This window comes from Choloepus didactylus, chromosome X (genome assembly GCF_015220235.1).
Source record: "Choloepus didactylus isolate mChoDid1 chromosome X, mChoDid1.pri, whole genome shotgun sequence".
NCBI lineage: Eukaryota > Metazoa > Chordata > Mammalia > Pilosa > Megalonychidae > Choloepus > Choloepus didactylus.
Window position 1 is genome coordinate 74,183,804 of NC_051334.1, and position 17,571 is coordinate 74,201,374.

Here is a 17,571-nt window from a genome sequence, read left to right on the forward strand (position 1 = left end):
CGTGCACCCCGGGTCCTCTGTTGAGGGATGACTGTGCTATGCCACAGGTGAGTGCCGTCCCCCCAGGGCAGTTCTGGGCTGCTGGGCTGTGTAGGGAGGCTCCCAGTCTGCTCAAATGATGGCTGAATGGGGCTTTGTTAATTCACACTGCTCTACCTTCCCAACTCTGGGACAATCAGCTGAGGTTGCAGGGAAGGCTAATGTCCACGCCCAGTTTTGTGGTGTGTGCCTGTTATTTGAAGCACTTCCGTCACACTGGGTTGTCTGGGGCAGTTCTGGGCTATGGGGCTGGCGATGGGCAGGAGTGTTTCCTGTCCACCAGGATGATGGCTGTGAGCGGACACCCCCCTTTTCTTGGGAAGTTTTGGTGTTTAGTGAATTTTCTCAGCCACTGGATTATTGCGTTTTGTCTCAGAGCTCTCCTAGTTCTGCTCTTGACTTGACCTGCCCAAATTGCAAGTCTTTGAAGCTTTCTGTATTGGGCTTCTGAGAGTAATTGTTTTAGAAAAAGAAAAAAGGATTAAAAAAAAAAAAAAAGGGCCCTTCTCAGAGATCTAATGGGTTATTGAAATGCTAAGAGACAAAGCAACCAGGGCCATTAAGGAAAGGTCCACAGGGCAGAGAGATCAGCTTTTCTTCGGGATTTGCATATGCGCCTCAGGGCCTGAGCTCGGGCCTGAGCTCTGCCCTTCCCCTTTCTATGTTCACCAGAACTCCAAAAATCCTCCGCTTTTATTTTGGAGTTTTTTCGTGTTGTTTTTTTTCTATGCCTGTCTCCTCTCTGCTGGGCTGGCTGCTCTCAGATTCTCTGGTGTCTGGTCTCCGTCTATCTATGGTTGGAGTTTGGATCAGCAGAATGAGTTTCCGATAAGGGCTGCCACTGCAGTTCTCCCTTCTCCTTCCCGGAGCTGACAGCCCCTCCTCCCACGGGACTGAGCCTGGCAGGGAGGGGCGCGGGTCCCCTGGCCGCAAAAACTTACAGATTTCGCTGATCTCAGCAGTTCCACGTTTTTATGAGTGTTGTATGAAGTATGCCCAAAGTCAGATTGCTCTGTGGTGTCCAGTCCACGCAGTTCCTGGCTTTCTACCTACTTTCCTGGAGGAGTAACTAAAACATACAGCTCACCAGTCTGCCATCTTGCCCCGCCTCCGGTTTGTATTTATTTTGAAGCAAGAAAATATATTGATTCTTAGGAAAAAAAAACAATTGGAGACATACAATAAGAATTCTTAGTTGGCACAAATCTATCTAAAAATGAAGATCACCAACTGGAAATGGTGAAAGGAAGTTAAAATTCAGCAAAGAACAGGGCACACTAGAATTAAGGGTTGGAGAAAATTGCTACAAAAATTCACATCTCCCAAAGAGAAGTGGAAGCCCCCCATTAGGCAACACTCAGCATGATCTTCACCTTGGAAAATCAAAATTAAAATTCAGCGAAAGGAGCACTGGAAAATAACCTTTCAAACTTTTTAAAGATCAAAGTCATTAAAGCTTTCTATAGTTTAAATGTGTTATTTTCCATTATTTGTGTAAATTTCTTAAAACCCAGATTTATTTAGTTCCCTTTTTTCATAGAATAGAGCCCCAGAAAAACCATAAAGCAGGGAGAGCCCATACAGAAACAGTCCACCTGGTGACACTGTCACTTAAGTGCTCTTGCTTACTTACCACTATAGTAATTGCTTCTACAATTTATGTATTTTTTTATTGAACTAGAATCTACATAAATTAAATTGCACAACTCTTAATTTTATAGCTTGATGAATTTTCACAAAATGAACATATCCATGTAATGAGCACCCAGATCAAGAAAGAGCTTGATCATTAGTAGCAACCCAGAAGCCCCCTCTAACCTCTTCAAGTCTAACCCCCACCTTCAAGGTATCCACTGTTCTGACTTCTAACACAATAAATCAGTTTTGGCTGTTTTTTTTTTTTTTTTACTATAGATAGATCAAATCATGCAGTATGTACTCTTCAATGTCTGGCTTCTTTTGTTCAATATTATGTTTGTGAGATTCATCCATTTTTTGCATGTAGTTTGTTTTTGGTGAATCATATTTAGAGATAAATTGGGCAGCTCAGACCAAGTTTAGGAGCATAATCATGGGACCTGAAGTTACAAGTGATCCTCATTTTATTTTCAGAACTGTATCTATTGAAAAGGAAGAAAATTAATATTTAATGAGTACCTACGATGTGTCAGGTACATACACTGTTTCATTTTAAACCCTTAATAATCCTATGAAGTATACATACTGGTTTCCATTTTATAAATAATGAAACTAAGGTTCAGCAAGTTATCTGCGTAACCACAGCTACAAGTGACAGAGCCAGAACATGGACTAACATCTGCCTGATTTCACCACCCCACAATGTTTCCCATAGCCACAGAATTTCCTTTTACCTATTTTTCGAAACCAATGAGCTTCATTAACTTTTGACTCTGAAGTCGAGTTTTCTCCATCAAAAGGCTGAGCAAATTTCAGGACTGCTGCATCAAATAGGAAAATTTGGTATTGAGGTCTTTCATCTCATGCTTTAGCAAAGTTGTTAATCCTGCTTGAAAACCAGTCACACACATGAGTTTGAATTTACAAAGTTTTTTCTCCTCTTTGTGCATGGGTGCATACCAAAAGTAATTAAAATGGAAAAAAGCATTACCAAGCTCCAAGAAGCTGTTAATTCAAACTCTGGTGAACAAACATGTCTTTGGAGAGATTTATAATTTTAATTAGTGCAATCATTCAGCACTTGAGGAAGAAATATATGATTTATGTGTAAAGAAATAAAGAATAGGAACAATAATTTAAAAGACTGAAATGGGGACTGAGAATTGGAAGAGTATTGATAGGATGGCATAACATTTACTGAGTTGCTACAGTGTACTAAGCACAGTACAGAACCATAACTTGCCATCATCATCAGAAAGCATTTGTTACCTACCCATATGCCCTTCTGAGAGATGAGACAACAGCCAGTAAAAATTTCTTTTGGAAAAGCTTTAGCCCCTAAAGGCACTTTGTTAAGCTTAATACCATGTTTATAGGAATTCTTTGAGGCATAAAATTGAACTACTGAAATAAATGGGAATAGAGTTTCTAAGATGTGGGCTTTTTGGTGTGTTTTGGACATAAAGGAAAGAGGTACGTGGGCAGTAGAAATGGCAAGTACTATTTAGGCAAAAGAGATACCACGGCAGAAATTATGGAGTTGGAAAAAGGAATGGAATGTAGCTAGGAGGTTAGTTGGAATGAAATGGACAGGGAAGAATTGTCAGTAGATAGGGGAGATGACACAGACTTGGGTAGATAGATACATAGCTTCAAAATACAGAGTAAACAATATGAATTTCATTCAGAAGGTGTGAAAACTTAGCAAGATGGAGAACATTTTTCTTGATTCTTCTTGATCTTTGTTCACCTATTCAACTCTTAGGTTAGGATTAAGTGACAGGAAGAAAGGAAGGAAGGAAGGAAGGAAGGAGGTAGGTAGGTAGGTCGGAAGGGAAGGGGAGGTCGGAAAGTATCTTTCAAACAAATTGGAATATAAATAGAGCTGAAATCGCACTTGGAGATGAGCGCTAGTGATGACAAACTTTTCTGCCTGTGAATGAAGAAACCAAGGTAGACTCCTGTGGCAAATGTTAATACAGAGCTTTATGTCTGAGTCAGTGGGATAAACGTACTTGGAGAATTTAAGAGGATAGAGGCAAGATGAAGGATTATTTACAGATATTTACCTGTGTTCAAGCAAAACAAAAGTCTATCCATTTCTTTCTTCCTACAAAATAAAGAAAAATGTGTTTTCCAACAGTTCCAAAGCCTTACTATACAAAAATACCAAAAAGATCTATTTGTGCCTGAAGGCTGGGCCAAGAAAATACAAAATTGTGGAGCTTGTTGTTTAAACCTCCAATCTATCATTTCAACACTCCTTTCCCCCCACTGCAAGGTAACTTCTCATCTTGGTGCCCTCATATTTTTTTTCTCTTCCCCACCCTTCTACACCTCCTCTCAGCAAAGGATTTCAGTGACTGATAAGGTTTTATATATCATGGTAATAGAAGTTTAGAGCAGGAATTGATCTCTGTGATTTTCAAGCCCCCACCCCCCCCAACTTGCCCAGGAAGACTAACTCCAGAGCTTATAGTATCTTACCCCCTACACTACACATCTCTTAATATAAAGTTTATAACATGAAAAATGTTCAGCTTTACTAGCTATTAGAGAGACGCAAATTAAGATCACAAAGAGATACCATCTCACAACAATTAGAACGGCTGCCATTAAACAAACAAGAAACTACAAATGCTGGAGAGAATGTGGAGAAATTGGAACTCTTATTCATTGTTGGTGGGACTGTATAATGGTTCAGCCACTCTGGAAGTCAGTCTGGCAGTTCCTTAGAAAACTAGATATAGAGTTACCCTTCAATCCAGCGATTGCGCTTCTCGGTATATACCCGTAAATCTGAAAGCAGTGACACGAATAGATATCTGCATGCCAATGTTCATAGCAGCATTATTCACAATTGCCAAGAGAAGGAACCAACCCAAATATCCTTCAACAGATGAGTGGATAAATAAAATGTGGTATAAAAATGTAAAAAAAAAATAATAAACTTTTTATTGAAAGTTATTATAATTTTTCTAATGGCAAATATATCATTTCTGTTGAAATAACTTACTTCTTTTCAGATTCCGGCATTTGAGAAAATTTGGGTAGAACAAGACGAAAGAAACACCTGTATGAAAAAGTAATACAGAAAGTGATGCTTAGGAAGCAACATGTGGAAGAATATACACCAGCTTATAAACCTTGATTACCCCAGGAGGCAGAAGTGAGAAAAGATAGAATGTAAGCGGGAGATTTATTTTATTTTATTTTTTTTATAGATCTTTGTAATGTTTTAGTGGTTGCAATGAAAACATGCCAATTTTGTAATTTTGGAAGAGGAATTTAATAAAATAGTTAAAAATTAAAATGTTGCTTATAACAAATTCTTAAATGGTTCCACAGTTTGTATTACTGTCCCAAATCATCTGCTAGAACATCAGGTATGATGAACAAGTCTTTATATTTTTCTTTCTATAAAAGAACCTAGAACTAGCCTTTGGATCCCATATAAACTAGGATGACTATTCTTTGAAGGGACCTGCAGCATAATGAAAAACTGGCAAAATAAGGCATTTGTAAAGTTTCAAGCCCTAAAAATCTTCAAAAATTAAAAAAAAATGTCAACCATCCTGAATGATTTTAGATATTTACCCCCTTCTTCTGTGGTGCCATTCCCCTTTAGAAGTGTGGCCTCATGTGTAATTGATGAATAGGAGAACCACTATAGAACCCTTATGGTTTCCTGTTTCCTCAGTCACACCATCATCGGGATATACCATGCCCCAACCTCACCCTTGTATGCCTCATTATTTTATGTAATAGATTTCTTTTGACAAACCATTTTCCTTCACAGCTGGTATAGTAGGCATTGACTCAGCCTGATCCAATCAGCACTATTTCAGCAATTCTTTTACCTCCATAGGATGGAAAACTTACTTTAAAGCTGTAAGGACTTGTTGTGGGTCTTCTGAATGTTGAGATAAATATTCCAAAGCTTTTCCTGCCACAGTTTGTTGTCCATTCTAAAAAGAATAAATATATTCTAAAATGTTAAATTCACATCTCAAAAGTGATATCTGCAAAATGTTATCTATAATCCTGTCCATTAAAGAAAAGAAAAAAATTTAATATGTTCATTCTGTATTCTCAAAAGAGCTACTGCAGGGTGGGAGAATGAAGACACATCTCCTTGACAAAAACAGAGCAGCTTCTTATTAGCCCCAGAAAATCACTCCTCCCAACTCACAAATACAGCCCGGCCAATACTGCCTTGAATCCTAGTAGGACTAATCTCACTGGGCTCTTTATCCCTGTTGATTAGTAGTCACCAAAAGAACTCCAGACTCTCAGGTCACCCTCATTTCCAGCACTCTAATACCCATAAGGCTCTGTATATCCCCATTTTTGTTCTCTTCTCCCATATCTCTCCAACTCCTCCAATCCTTCCACTACACCCTCTGAAATTCACAGTCCATTATCAGCAAAATCTCCTATATGAGCAAACTCTTCCCCGGAAGTTTCCTCTACATTTTTGCTCTAATAGAAATCTAGGTCAAGGATATTGCTTTCATTGAAGCACTCTCAAGTGGTGGCTGTTCTTGATCTCACTGCTCTTCTACTCCTAGGCCTAGAGATGGAATAAGTGTCCTTCTTGCTCTTCATTACCATTTAAAAATCATTCCCTTCCTCCTCCCTAAAATCCCCAGCTTTGAATCTCCTGTTATTAGGCATCACCCCCTATTCTTCATTGTTGCTAAGATCTACCAGCTCCCAGGCTCTTCCCTTTCATTTCTTGATGACTTATCTACTGCTCACAGTTACTTTCTCTAAAACTACTCCTGTCTTAACTGTTGGCATTTTCAATATATAGACAAACAATCTTCCCAATATCCTGGCTTCTTAGTTTTTCGAATTCCACGCCATCAATTAATTCACTCACTACCTTAGTCATTCACTCCCACAGGCATTCACTAGACCTTGTGATTATTAATAATTGTAGCCTTTCGATACTCTGTCAGGGCCAGGACTAAGGTAAGGTGATTGAGGTGCCTACGTTGCACTTGCATGACCCTGAGAGTGTCTCCTTAAGTTTTGTGTCCTAGATGCCTCACCTGCCTCACCCTAGTCGCAGCCCTGTTTTCAGTTTCATGTATTTCACTCTGACTACCACCTCCTACCTTTTGAACTCACTCTTATTATCCTGACTCCATAAATGCTTCATCACAGCAGGACTTCCAATCCGCTGATTCTACCAATTTTTCACTGTCTCTCACCCCCTTAATATCTTCCTCCAGAGAGGATAAATATCACCAAAAGTTGGTTCTTTGAGAAGATCAACAAGATTGACAAGCCCCTAGCTAGACTGACAAAATCAAAAAGAGAGAAGACCCATATAAACAAAATAATGAATGAAAAAGGTGACATAACTGCAGATCCTGAAGAAATTAAAAAAACTATAAGAGGATACTATGAACAACTGTATGGCAACAAACTGGATAATGTAGAACAAATGGACAATTTCCTGGAAACATATGAACAACCTAGACTGACCACAGAAGAAATAGATGACCTCAACCAACCCATCACAAGCAAAGAGATCCAATCAGTCATCAAAAATCTTCCCACAAATAAATGCCCAGGGCCAGATGGCTTCACAGGGGAATTCTACCAAACTTTCCAGAAAGAACTGACACCAATCTTACTCAAACTCTTTCAAAACATTGAAGAAAATGGAACACTACCTAACTCATTTTATGAAGCTAACATCAATCTAATACCAAAACCAGGCAAAGATGTTACAAAAAAGGAAAACTACCAGCCAATCTCCCTAATGAATATAGATGCAAAAATCCTCAACAAAATACTTGCAAATCGAATCCAAAGACACATTAAAAAAATCATACACCATGACCAAGTGGGGTTCATTCCAGGCATGCAAGGATGGTTCAACATAAGAAAATCAATGTATTACAACACATTAACAAGTCAAAAGGGAAAAATCAATTGATCATCTCAATAGATGCTGAAAAAGCATTTGACAAAATCCAACATCCGTTTTTGATAAAAACACTTCAAAAGGTAGGAATTGAAGGAAACTTCCTCAACATGATAAAGAGCATATATGAAAAACCCACAGCCAGCATAGTACTCAATGGTGAGAGACTGACAGCCTTCCCTCTAAGATCAGGAACAAGACAAGGATGCCCGCTGTCACCACTGTTATTCAACATTGTGCTGGAAGTGCTAGCCAGGGCAATCCGGCAAGACAAAGAAATAAAAGGCATCCAAATTGGAAAAGAAGAAGTAAAACTGTCATTGTTTGCAGATGATATGATCTTATATCTAGAAAACCCTGAGAAATCAACGATACAGCTACTAGAGCTAATAAACAAATTTAGCAAAGTAGCGGGATACAAGATTAATGCACACAAGTCAGTAATGTTTCTATATGCTAGAAATGAACAAACTGAAGAGACACTCAAGAAAAAGATACCATTTTCAAAAGCAACTAAAAAAATCAAGTACCTAGGAATAAACTTAACCAAAGATGTAAAAGACCTATACAAAGAAAACTACATAACTCTACTAAAAGAAATAGAAGGGGACCTTAAAAGATGGAAAAATATTCCATGTTCATGGATAGGAAGGCTAAATGTCATTAAGATGCCAATTCTACCCAAACTCATCTACAGATTCAATGCAATCCCAATCAAAATTCCAACAACCTACTTTGCAGACTTGGAAAAGCTAGTTATCAAATTTATTCGGAAAGGGAAGATGCCTCGAATTGCTAAAGACACTCTAAAAAAGAAAAACGAAGTGGGAGGACTTACACTCCCTGACTTTGAAGCTTATTATAAAGCCACAGTAGTCAAAACAGCATGGTACTGGCACAAAGATAGACATATAGATCAATGGAATCAAACTGAGAATTCAGAGGTAGACCCCCAGATCTATGGGCGACTGATCTTTGATAAGGCCCCCAAAGTCACTGAACTGAGTCATAATGGTCTTTTCAACAAATGGGGCTGGGAGAGTTGGATATCCATATCCAAAAGAATGAAAGAGGACCCCTACCTCACACCCTACCCAAAAATTAACTCAAAATGGACCAAAGATCTCAATATAAAAGAAAGTACCATAAAACTCCTAGAAGATAATGTAGGAAAACATCTTCAAGACCTTGTATTAGGCGGCCACTTCCTAGACTTTACACCCAAAGCACAAGCAACAAAAGAGAAAATAGATAAATGGGAACTCCTCAAGCTTAGAAGTTTCTGCACCTCAAAGGAATTTCTCAAAAAGGTAAAGAGGCAGCCAACTCAATGGGAAAAAATTTTTGGAAACCATGTATCTGACAAAAGACTGATATCTTGCATATATAAAGAAATCCTACAACTCAATCACAATAGTACAGACAGCCCAATTGTAAAATGGGCAAAAGATATGAAAAGACAGTTCTCTGAAGAGGAAATACAAATGGCCAAGAAACACATGAAAAAATGTTCAGCTTCACTAGCTATTAGGGAGATGCAAATTAAGACCACAATGAGATACCATCTCACACCGATTAGAAATGGCTGCCATTAAACAAACAGGAAACTACAAATGCTGGAGGGGATGTGGAGAAATTGGAACTCTTATTCATTGTTGGTGGGACTGTATAATGGTTCAGCCACTCTGGAAGTCAGTCTGGCAGTTCCTTAGAAAACTAGATATAGAGTTACCATTCGATCCAGCGATTGCACTTCTCGGTATATACCCGGAAGATCGGAAAGCAGTGACACGAACAGGTATCTGCACGCCAATGTTCATAGCAGCATTATTCACAATTGCCAAGAGATGGAAACAACCCAAATGTCCTTCAACAGATGAGTGGATAAATAAAATGTGGTATATACACATGATGGAATACTACACGGCAGTAAGAAGGAACGATCTCGTGAAACATATGACAACATGGATGAACCTTGAAGACATAATGCTGAGCGAAATAAGCCAGGCACAAAAAGAAAAATATTATATGCTACCACTAATGTGAACTTTGAAAAATGTAAAACAAATGGCTTATAATGTAGAATGTAGGGGAACTAGCAATAGAGAGCAATTAAGGAAGGGGGAACAATAATCCAAGAAGAACAGATAAGCTATTCAATGTTCTGGGGATGCCCAGGAATGACTATGGTCTGTTAATTTCTGATGGATATAGTAGGAACAACTTCACAGAAATGCTGCTATATTAGGTAACTTTCTTGGGGTAAAGTAGGAACATGTTGGAAGTAAAGCAGTTATCTTAGGTTAGTTGTCTTTTTCTTACTCCCTTGTTATGGTCTCTTTGAAATGTTCTTTTATTGTATGTTTTTTTTTTTAATTTTTTTTTCATACAGTTGATTTTAAAAAGGGAAAAAAGTTAAAAAAAAAAAAAAAAAAAACAAGGAAAAAAATATGTAGAGCCCCCTTGAGGAGCCTGTGGAGAACGCAGGGGTATTGGCCTACCCCACCTCAATGGTTGCTAACATGACCACAGACATAGGGGACTGGTGGTTTGATGGGTTAGCCCTCTACCATAGGATTTACCCTTGGGAAGACAGTTGCTGCAAAGGAGAGGCTAGGCCTCCCTATAATTGTGCCTAAGAGCCTCCTCCCGAATGCCTCTTTGTTGCTCAGATGTGGCCCTCTCTCTCTAGCTAAGCCAACTTGAAAGGTGAAATCACTGCCCTCCCCTCTACGTGGGATCAGACACCCAGGGGAGTGAATCTCCCTGGCAACGTGGAATATGACTCCCGGGGAGGAATGTAGACCTGGCATCGTGGGACGGAGAACATCTTCTTGACCGAAAGGGGGATGTGAAAGGAAATGAAATAAGCTTCAGTGGCAGAGAGAATCCAAAAGGAGCCGAGAGGTCACTCTGGTGGGCACTCTTACGCACACTTTAGACAACCCTTTTTAGGTTCTAAAGAATTGGGGTAGCTGGTGGTGGATACCTGAAACTATCAAACTACAACCTAGAACCCATGAATCTCGAAGACAGTTGTATAAAAATGTAGCTTATGAGGGGTGACAATGGGATTGGGAAAGCCATAAGGACCACACTCCACTTTGTCTAGTTTATGGATGGATGAGTAGAAAAATAGGGGAAGGAAACAAACAAACAAACAGACAAAGGTACCCAGTGTTCTTTTTTACTTCAATTGCTCTTTTTCACTTTAATTATTATTCTTGTTATTTTTGTGTGTGTGCTAATGAAGGTGTCAGGGATTGATTTAGGTGATGAATGTACAACTATGTAATGGTACTGTGAACAATGGAATGTACGATTTGTTTTGTATGAGTGCGTGGTATGTGAATATATCTCAGTAAAATGAAGATTAAAAAAAAAATCTTCCTCCATACCCAGTTGAAATTCCATGGAGATTAATTATAACAATTCTTATCTCTTCATTTTCCTGCCCCTCTTTTGCTTCATTGTATTCATTTCACAAAACCACAAGCTTGCTAAAATCCAACTCTCTACTGACTTTCATGCTTGCATTCATACAGCTGAATGTGGCTGGGAAAACAAACCCTATCCAACTACTTGCCTCACTTTAAAACTTCATCAAATGGGCCTTAATATTACCAGACAATCATACTGCATTTCTTTGGTCATTCACTTTACTACTATCCGGGATGCTTATTTTATACCTTCTCCTATCTCTTCACCCTCCAACACCTCCTCTTCCTTTCTCATGCTCAGGTAATAACCTTGCTTCCTACTTCATTGAGAAAAATGAAGCAATCAGGAAGCGAGCTTCCACAGATTTCCACCATCACATCTACCCACATGGCAGAAACGAAAACTCTTGACCCCACTTCTCACCAGCTACTGCCCCATTTCTTTTCTTTCCTTTGTAGCAAAACTCTGCTAAAGTGTTGCCTATACTTATGCCTATACTTACTGTCTCCAATTCCTTTCCTATGATTCTCACCTGAACTACTCCAGTCAGGCTTTTGTCCCACCACTCTACTAAAACTGCTCTTGTCAAGGTCATTAATGACCTCCATGTTGTAAAATGCAATGGTTAATTCTCAGTCTGCATTGTATTTGATCTATCAGAAACATTAAACACAGTTGATCACTCTTTCCTCCTTGAAACACACTTGACTTCCAGAATACTGTATCATCCTTGTTTTTTTCCCTACCTCATGGGACACTCCTCTTAATCTCCTTTGATGATTCCTCCTCTTCTTCCCAAACAATTAATGTTAGAGGGCCCCAAAGCTCAGTCTCTGGTCCTCTTCTCTACTTCATATACACTCTCTTGGTGACTTCATCCAGTCTCATGGCTTTAGAAGCCATCTATATATTAATGACTCTTCAACTTTTCTCTCAGATCTCTTTCCCAAACTCCAGGCTCATGTATCCAACTGCCTACTCAGATCTTTATTGGGATGGTCTGATAGATATCTCAAGCACAACATGCCCAAAACTGAACTGATTTTCTCCCATCTGATGACCCAGTCTCTTTCTCTTTTAAATCTCATCCAATCTAATAAATGTAGAATCCAACCATATATCATTTACTTCCATTGTCATTTTCCTGGTCTGAGTCACCATCATCTTTTTTTTTTTTTTTAATCTTCATTTTATTGAGATAGATTCACATACCACACAGTCATACAAAACAAATCGTACTTTCGATTGTTTACAGTACCATTACATAGTTGTACATTCATCACCTAAATCAATCCCTGACACCTTCATTAGCACACACACAAAAATAACAAGAATAATAATTAGAGTGAAAAAGAGCAATTGAAGTAAAAAAGAACACTGGGTACCTTTGTCTGTTTGTTTCCTTCCCCTATTTTTCTACTCATCCATCCATAAACTAGACAAAGTGGAGTGTGGTCCTTATGGCTTTCCCAATCCCATTGTCACCCCTCATAAGCTACATTTTTATACAACTGTCTTCGAGATTCATGGGTTCTAGGTTGTAGTTTGATAGTTTCAGGTATCCACCACCAGCTACCCCAATTCTTTAGAACCTAAAAAGGGTTGTCTAAAGTGTGCGTAAGAGTGCCCACCAGAGTGACCTCTCGGCTCCTTTTGGATTCTCTCTGCCACTGAAGCTTATTTCATTTCCTTTCACATCCCCCTTTCGGTCAAGAAGATGTTCTCCGTCCCACAATGCCAGGTCTACATTCCTCCCCGGGAGTCATATTCCACGTTGCCAGGGAGATTCACTCCCCTGGGTGTCTGATCCCACATAGGGGGGAGGGCAGTGATTTCACCTTTCAAGTTGGCTTAGGTAGAGAGACATGGCCACATCTGAGCAACAAAGAGGCATTCGGGAGGAGGCTCTTAGGCACAACCATAGGGAGGCCTAGCCTCTCCTTTGCAGCAACCGTCTTCCCAAGAGTAAAACCTGTGGTAGAGGGCCCAACCCATCAAACCACCAGTCCCCTATGTCTGTGGTCATGTTAGCAACCATGGAGGTGGGGCAGGCGAATACCCCTGCATTCTCCACAGGCTCCTCAAGGGGGCACTACATCTTTGTTTTTCCTTGTTTTTTTTTTTTTTTTTTTAACTTTCCCTTCTTTTTTAAATCAACTGTATGAAAAAAAAGTTAAAAAGAAAACAAACATACAATAAAAGAACATTTCAAAGAGACCATAACAAGGGAGTAAGAAAAAGACAACTAACCTAAGATATCTGCTTAACTTCCAACATGTTCCTACTTTACCCCAAGAAAGTTACCTAATATAGCAACATTTCTGTGAACTTGCTCCTACTATATCCATCAGAAATTAACAGACCATAGTCATTCCTCGGCATCCCCAGAACGTTAAATAGCTTATCTGTTCTTCTTGGATTATTGTTCCCCCTTCCTTAATTGCTCTCTATTGCTAGTTCCCCTACATTCTACATTATAAGCCATTTGTTTTACATTTTTCAAAGTTCACATTAGTGGTAGCATATAATATTTCTCTTTTTGTGCCTGGCTTATTTCGCTCAGCATTATGTCCTCAGGGTTCATCCATGTTGTCATATGTTTCACGAGATCGTTCCTTCTTACTGCCGCGTAGTATTCCATCGTGTGTATATACCACATTTTATTTATCCACTCATCTGTTGAAGGACATTTGGGTTGTTTCCATCTCTTGGCAATTGTGAATAATGCTGCTATGAACATTGGCGTGCAGATATCTGTTCGTGTCACTGCTTTCCGACCTTCCGGGTATATACCGAGAAGTGCAATCGCTGGATCGAATGGTAACTCTATATCTACTTTTCTAAGTAACTGCCAGACTGACTTCCAGAGTGGCTGAACCATTATACAGTCCCACCAACAGTGAATAAGAGTTCCAATTTCTCCACATCCCCTCCAGCATTTGTAGTTTCCTGTTTGTTTAATGGCAGCCATTCTAACCGGTGTTAGATGGTATCTCATTGTGGTCTTAATTTGCATCTCTCTAATAGCTAGTGAAGCTGAAAATTTTTTCATGTGTTTCTTGGCCATTTGTATTTCCTCTTCAGAGAACTGTCTTTTCATATCTTTTGTCCATTTTATAATTGGGCCGACTGTACTATTGTCATTGAGTTGTAGGATTTCTTTATATATGCAAGATATCAGTCTTTTGTCAGATACATGGTTTCCAAAAATTTTTTCCCATTGAGTTGGCTGCCTCTTTACCTTTTTGAGAAATTCCTTTGAGGTGCAGAAACTTCTAAGCTTGAGGAGTTCCCATTTATCTATTTTCTCTTTTGTTGCTTGTGCTTTGGGTGTAAAGTCTAGGAAGTGGCCGCCTAACACAAGGTCTTGAAGATGTTTTCCTACATTATCTTCTAGGAGTTTTATGGTACTTTCTTTGATATTGAGATCTTTGGTCCATTTTTTTTTTTTTTTTTTTTTTTTTTTTTTTTAAATCATCATTTTATTGAGATATATTCACATACCACGCAGTCATACAAAACAATTGTACTTTCGATTGTTTACAGTACCATTACATAGTTGTACATTCATCACCTAAATCAATCCCTGACACCTTCATTAGCACACACACAAAAATAACAAGAATAATAATTAGAGTGAAAAAGAGCAATTGAAGTAAAAAAGAACACTGGGTACCTTTGTCTGTCTGTTTCCCTCCCCTACTTTTCTACACATCCATCCATAAACTAGACAAAGTGGTGTTTGGTCCTTATGGCTTTCCCAATCCCATTGTCACCCCTCATAAGCTACATTTTTATACAACTGTCTTCGAGATTCATGGGTTCTGGGTTGTAGTTTGATAGTTTCAGGTATCCACCACCAGCTACCCCAATTCTTTAGAACCTAAAAAGGGTTGTCTAAAGTGTGCATAAGAGTGCCCACCAGAGTGACCTCTCGGCTCCTTTTGGAATCTCTCTGCCACTGAAGCTTATTTCATTTCCTTTCACATCCCCCTTTTGGTCAAGAAGATGTTCTCCGTCCCACGGTGCCAGGTCTACATTCCTCCCTGGGAGTCATATTCCACGTTGCCAGGGAGATTCACTTCCCTGGGTGTCTGATCCCACGTAGGGGGGAGGGCAGTGATTTCACCTTTCAAGTTGGCTTAGCCAGAGAGAGAGGGCCACATCTGAGCAACAAAGAGGCATTCAGGAGGAGACTCTTAGGCACAAATACAGGGAGGCCTAGCCTCTCCTTTGCAGCAACCGTCTTCCCAAGGGTAAAACTTATGGTAGAGAGCTCAACCCATCAAACCACCAGTCCCCTATGTCTGTGGTCATGTTAGCAACCATGGAGGTGGGGTAGGCGAATACCCCTGCATTCTCCACAGGCTCCTCAAGGGGGCACTACATCTTTTTTTTTTTTTTTTTTTTCCCCTTGTTTGTCTTTTTTTCTTTTTTTTTTTTTTTTTTTTTTTTTTAACTTTCCCTTCTTTTTTCAAATCACCTGTATGAAAAAAAAAGTTAAAAAGAAAACAAACATACAATAAAAGAGCATTTCAAAGAGACCATAGCAAGGGAGTAAGAAAAAGACAACTAACCTAAGATAACTGCTTAACTTCCAACATGTTCCTACTTTACCCAAGAAAGTTACATAATATAGCAACATTTCAGTGAACTTGTTCCTACTACAACCATCAGAAATTAACAGACCATAATCATTTCTGGGCATCCCCAGAACGTTAAATAGCTTATCTGTTCTTCCTGGATTATTGTTCCCCCTTCCTTAATTGCTCTCTACTGCTAGTTCCCCTACATTCTACATTATAAACCATTTGTTTTACATTTTTCAAAGTTCACATTAGTGGTAGCATATAATATTTCTCTTTTTGTGCCTGGCTTATTTCGCTCAGCATTATGTCTTCAAGGTTCATCCATGTTGTCATATGTTTCACCAGATCGTTCCTTCTTACTGCCGCGTAGTATTCCATCGTGTGTATATACCACATTTTATTTATCCACTCATCTGTTGAAGGACATTTGGGTTGTTTCCATCTCTTGGCAATTGTGAATAATGCTGCTATGAACATTGGCGTGCAGATATCTGTTCGTGTCACTGCTTTCCGATCTTCCGGGTATATACCGAGGAGTGCAATCGCTGGATCGAATGGTAGCTCTATATCTAGTTTTCTAAGGAACTGCCAGACTGACTTCCAGAGTGGCTGAACCATTATACAGTCCCACCAACAATGAATAAGAGTTCCAATTTCTCCACATCCCCTCCAGCATTTGTAGTTTCCTGTTTGTTTAATGGCAGCCATTCTAACCGGTGTTAGATGGTATCTCATTGTGGTCTTAATTTGCATCTCTCTAATAGCTAGTGAAGCTGAACATTTTTTCATGTGTTTCTTGGTCATTTGTATTTCCTCTTCAGAGAACTGTCTTTTCATATCTTTTGCCCATTTTATAATTGGGCTGTCTGTACTATTGTCATTGAGTTGTAGGATTTCTTTGTATATGCAAGATATCAGTCTTTTGTCAGATACATGGTTTCCAAAAATTTTTTCCCATTGAGTTGGCTGCCTCTTTACCTTTTTGAGAAATTCCTTTGAGGTGCAGAAACTTCTAAGCTTGAGGAGTTCCCATTTATCTATTTTCTCTTTTGTTGCTTGTGCTTTGGGTGTAAAGTCTAGGAAGTGGCCTCCTAATACAAGGTCTTGAAGATGTTTTCCTACATTATCTTCTAGGAGTTTTATGGTACTTTCTTTTATATTGAGATCTTTGGTCCATTTTGAGTTAATTTTTGTGTAGGGGGTGAGGTAGGGGTCCTCTTTCATTCTTTTGGATATGGATATCCAACTCTCCCAGCCCCATTTGTTGAAAAGACCATTATGGCTCAGTTCGGTGACTTTGGGGGCCTTATCAAAGATCAGTCGGCCATAGATCTGAGGGTCTATCTCTGAATTCTCAATTCGATTCCATTGATCTATATGTCTATCTTTGTGCCAGTACCATGCTGTCTTGGCAACTGTGGCTTTATAATAAGCTTCAAAGTCAGGGAGTGTAAGTCCTCCCACTTCGTTTTTCTTTTTTAGAGTGTCTTTAGCAATTCGAGGCATCTTCCCTTTCCAAATAAATTTGATAACTAGCTTTTCCAAGTCTGCAAAGTAGGTTGTTGGAATTTTGATTGGGATTGCATTGAATCTGTAGATGAGTTTGGGTAGAATTGACATCTTAATGACATTTAGCCTTCCTATCCATGAACATGGAATATTTTTCCATCTTTTAAGGTCCCCTTCTATTTCTTTTAGTAGAGTTATGTAGTTTTCTTTGCATAGGTCTTTTACATCTTTGGTTAAGTTTATTCCTAGGTACTTGATTTTTTTAGTTGCTATTGAAAATGGTATCTTTTTCTTGAGTGTCTCTTCAGTTTGTTCATTTCTAGCATATAGAAACATTACTGACTTATGTGCATTAACCTTGTATCCCGCTACTTTGCTAAATTTGCTTATTAGCTCTAGTAGCTGTATCGTCGA

General features: G+C 39.0%; 1 protein-coding gene across 1 annotated transcript in view; it reads right to left on the bottom strand.

Annotated features, from left to right (window-relative positions):
- The window catches only part of TEX11 (testis expressed 11), a 508,239-nt gene that overhangs the window by 130,747 nt on the left and 359,921 nt on the right, over nucleotides 1–17,571 (bottom strand). Inside the window, exons 18-21 of the mRNA XM_037820830.1 lie at nucleotides 5,560–5,645; nucleotides 4,694–4,750; nucleotides 3,747–3,787; nucleotides 2,412–2,498 (exon numbers count right to left, since the gene is read on the bottom strand). Coding sequence (XP_037676758.1) covers nucleotides 2,412–2,498; nucleotides 3,747–3,787; nucleotides 4,694–4,750; nucleotides 5,560–5,645 — 271 coding nt within the window. The remainder of the gene's footprint in view (nucleotides 1–2,411; nucleotides 2,499–3,746; nucleotides 3,788–4,693; nucleotides 4,751–5,559; nucleotides 5,646–17,571) is intronic.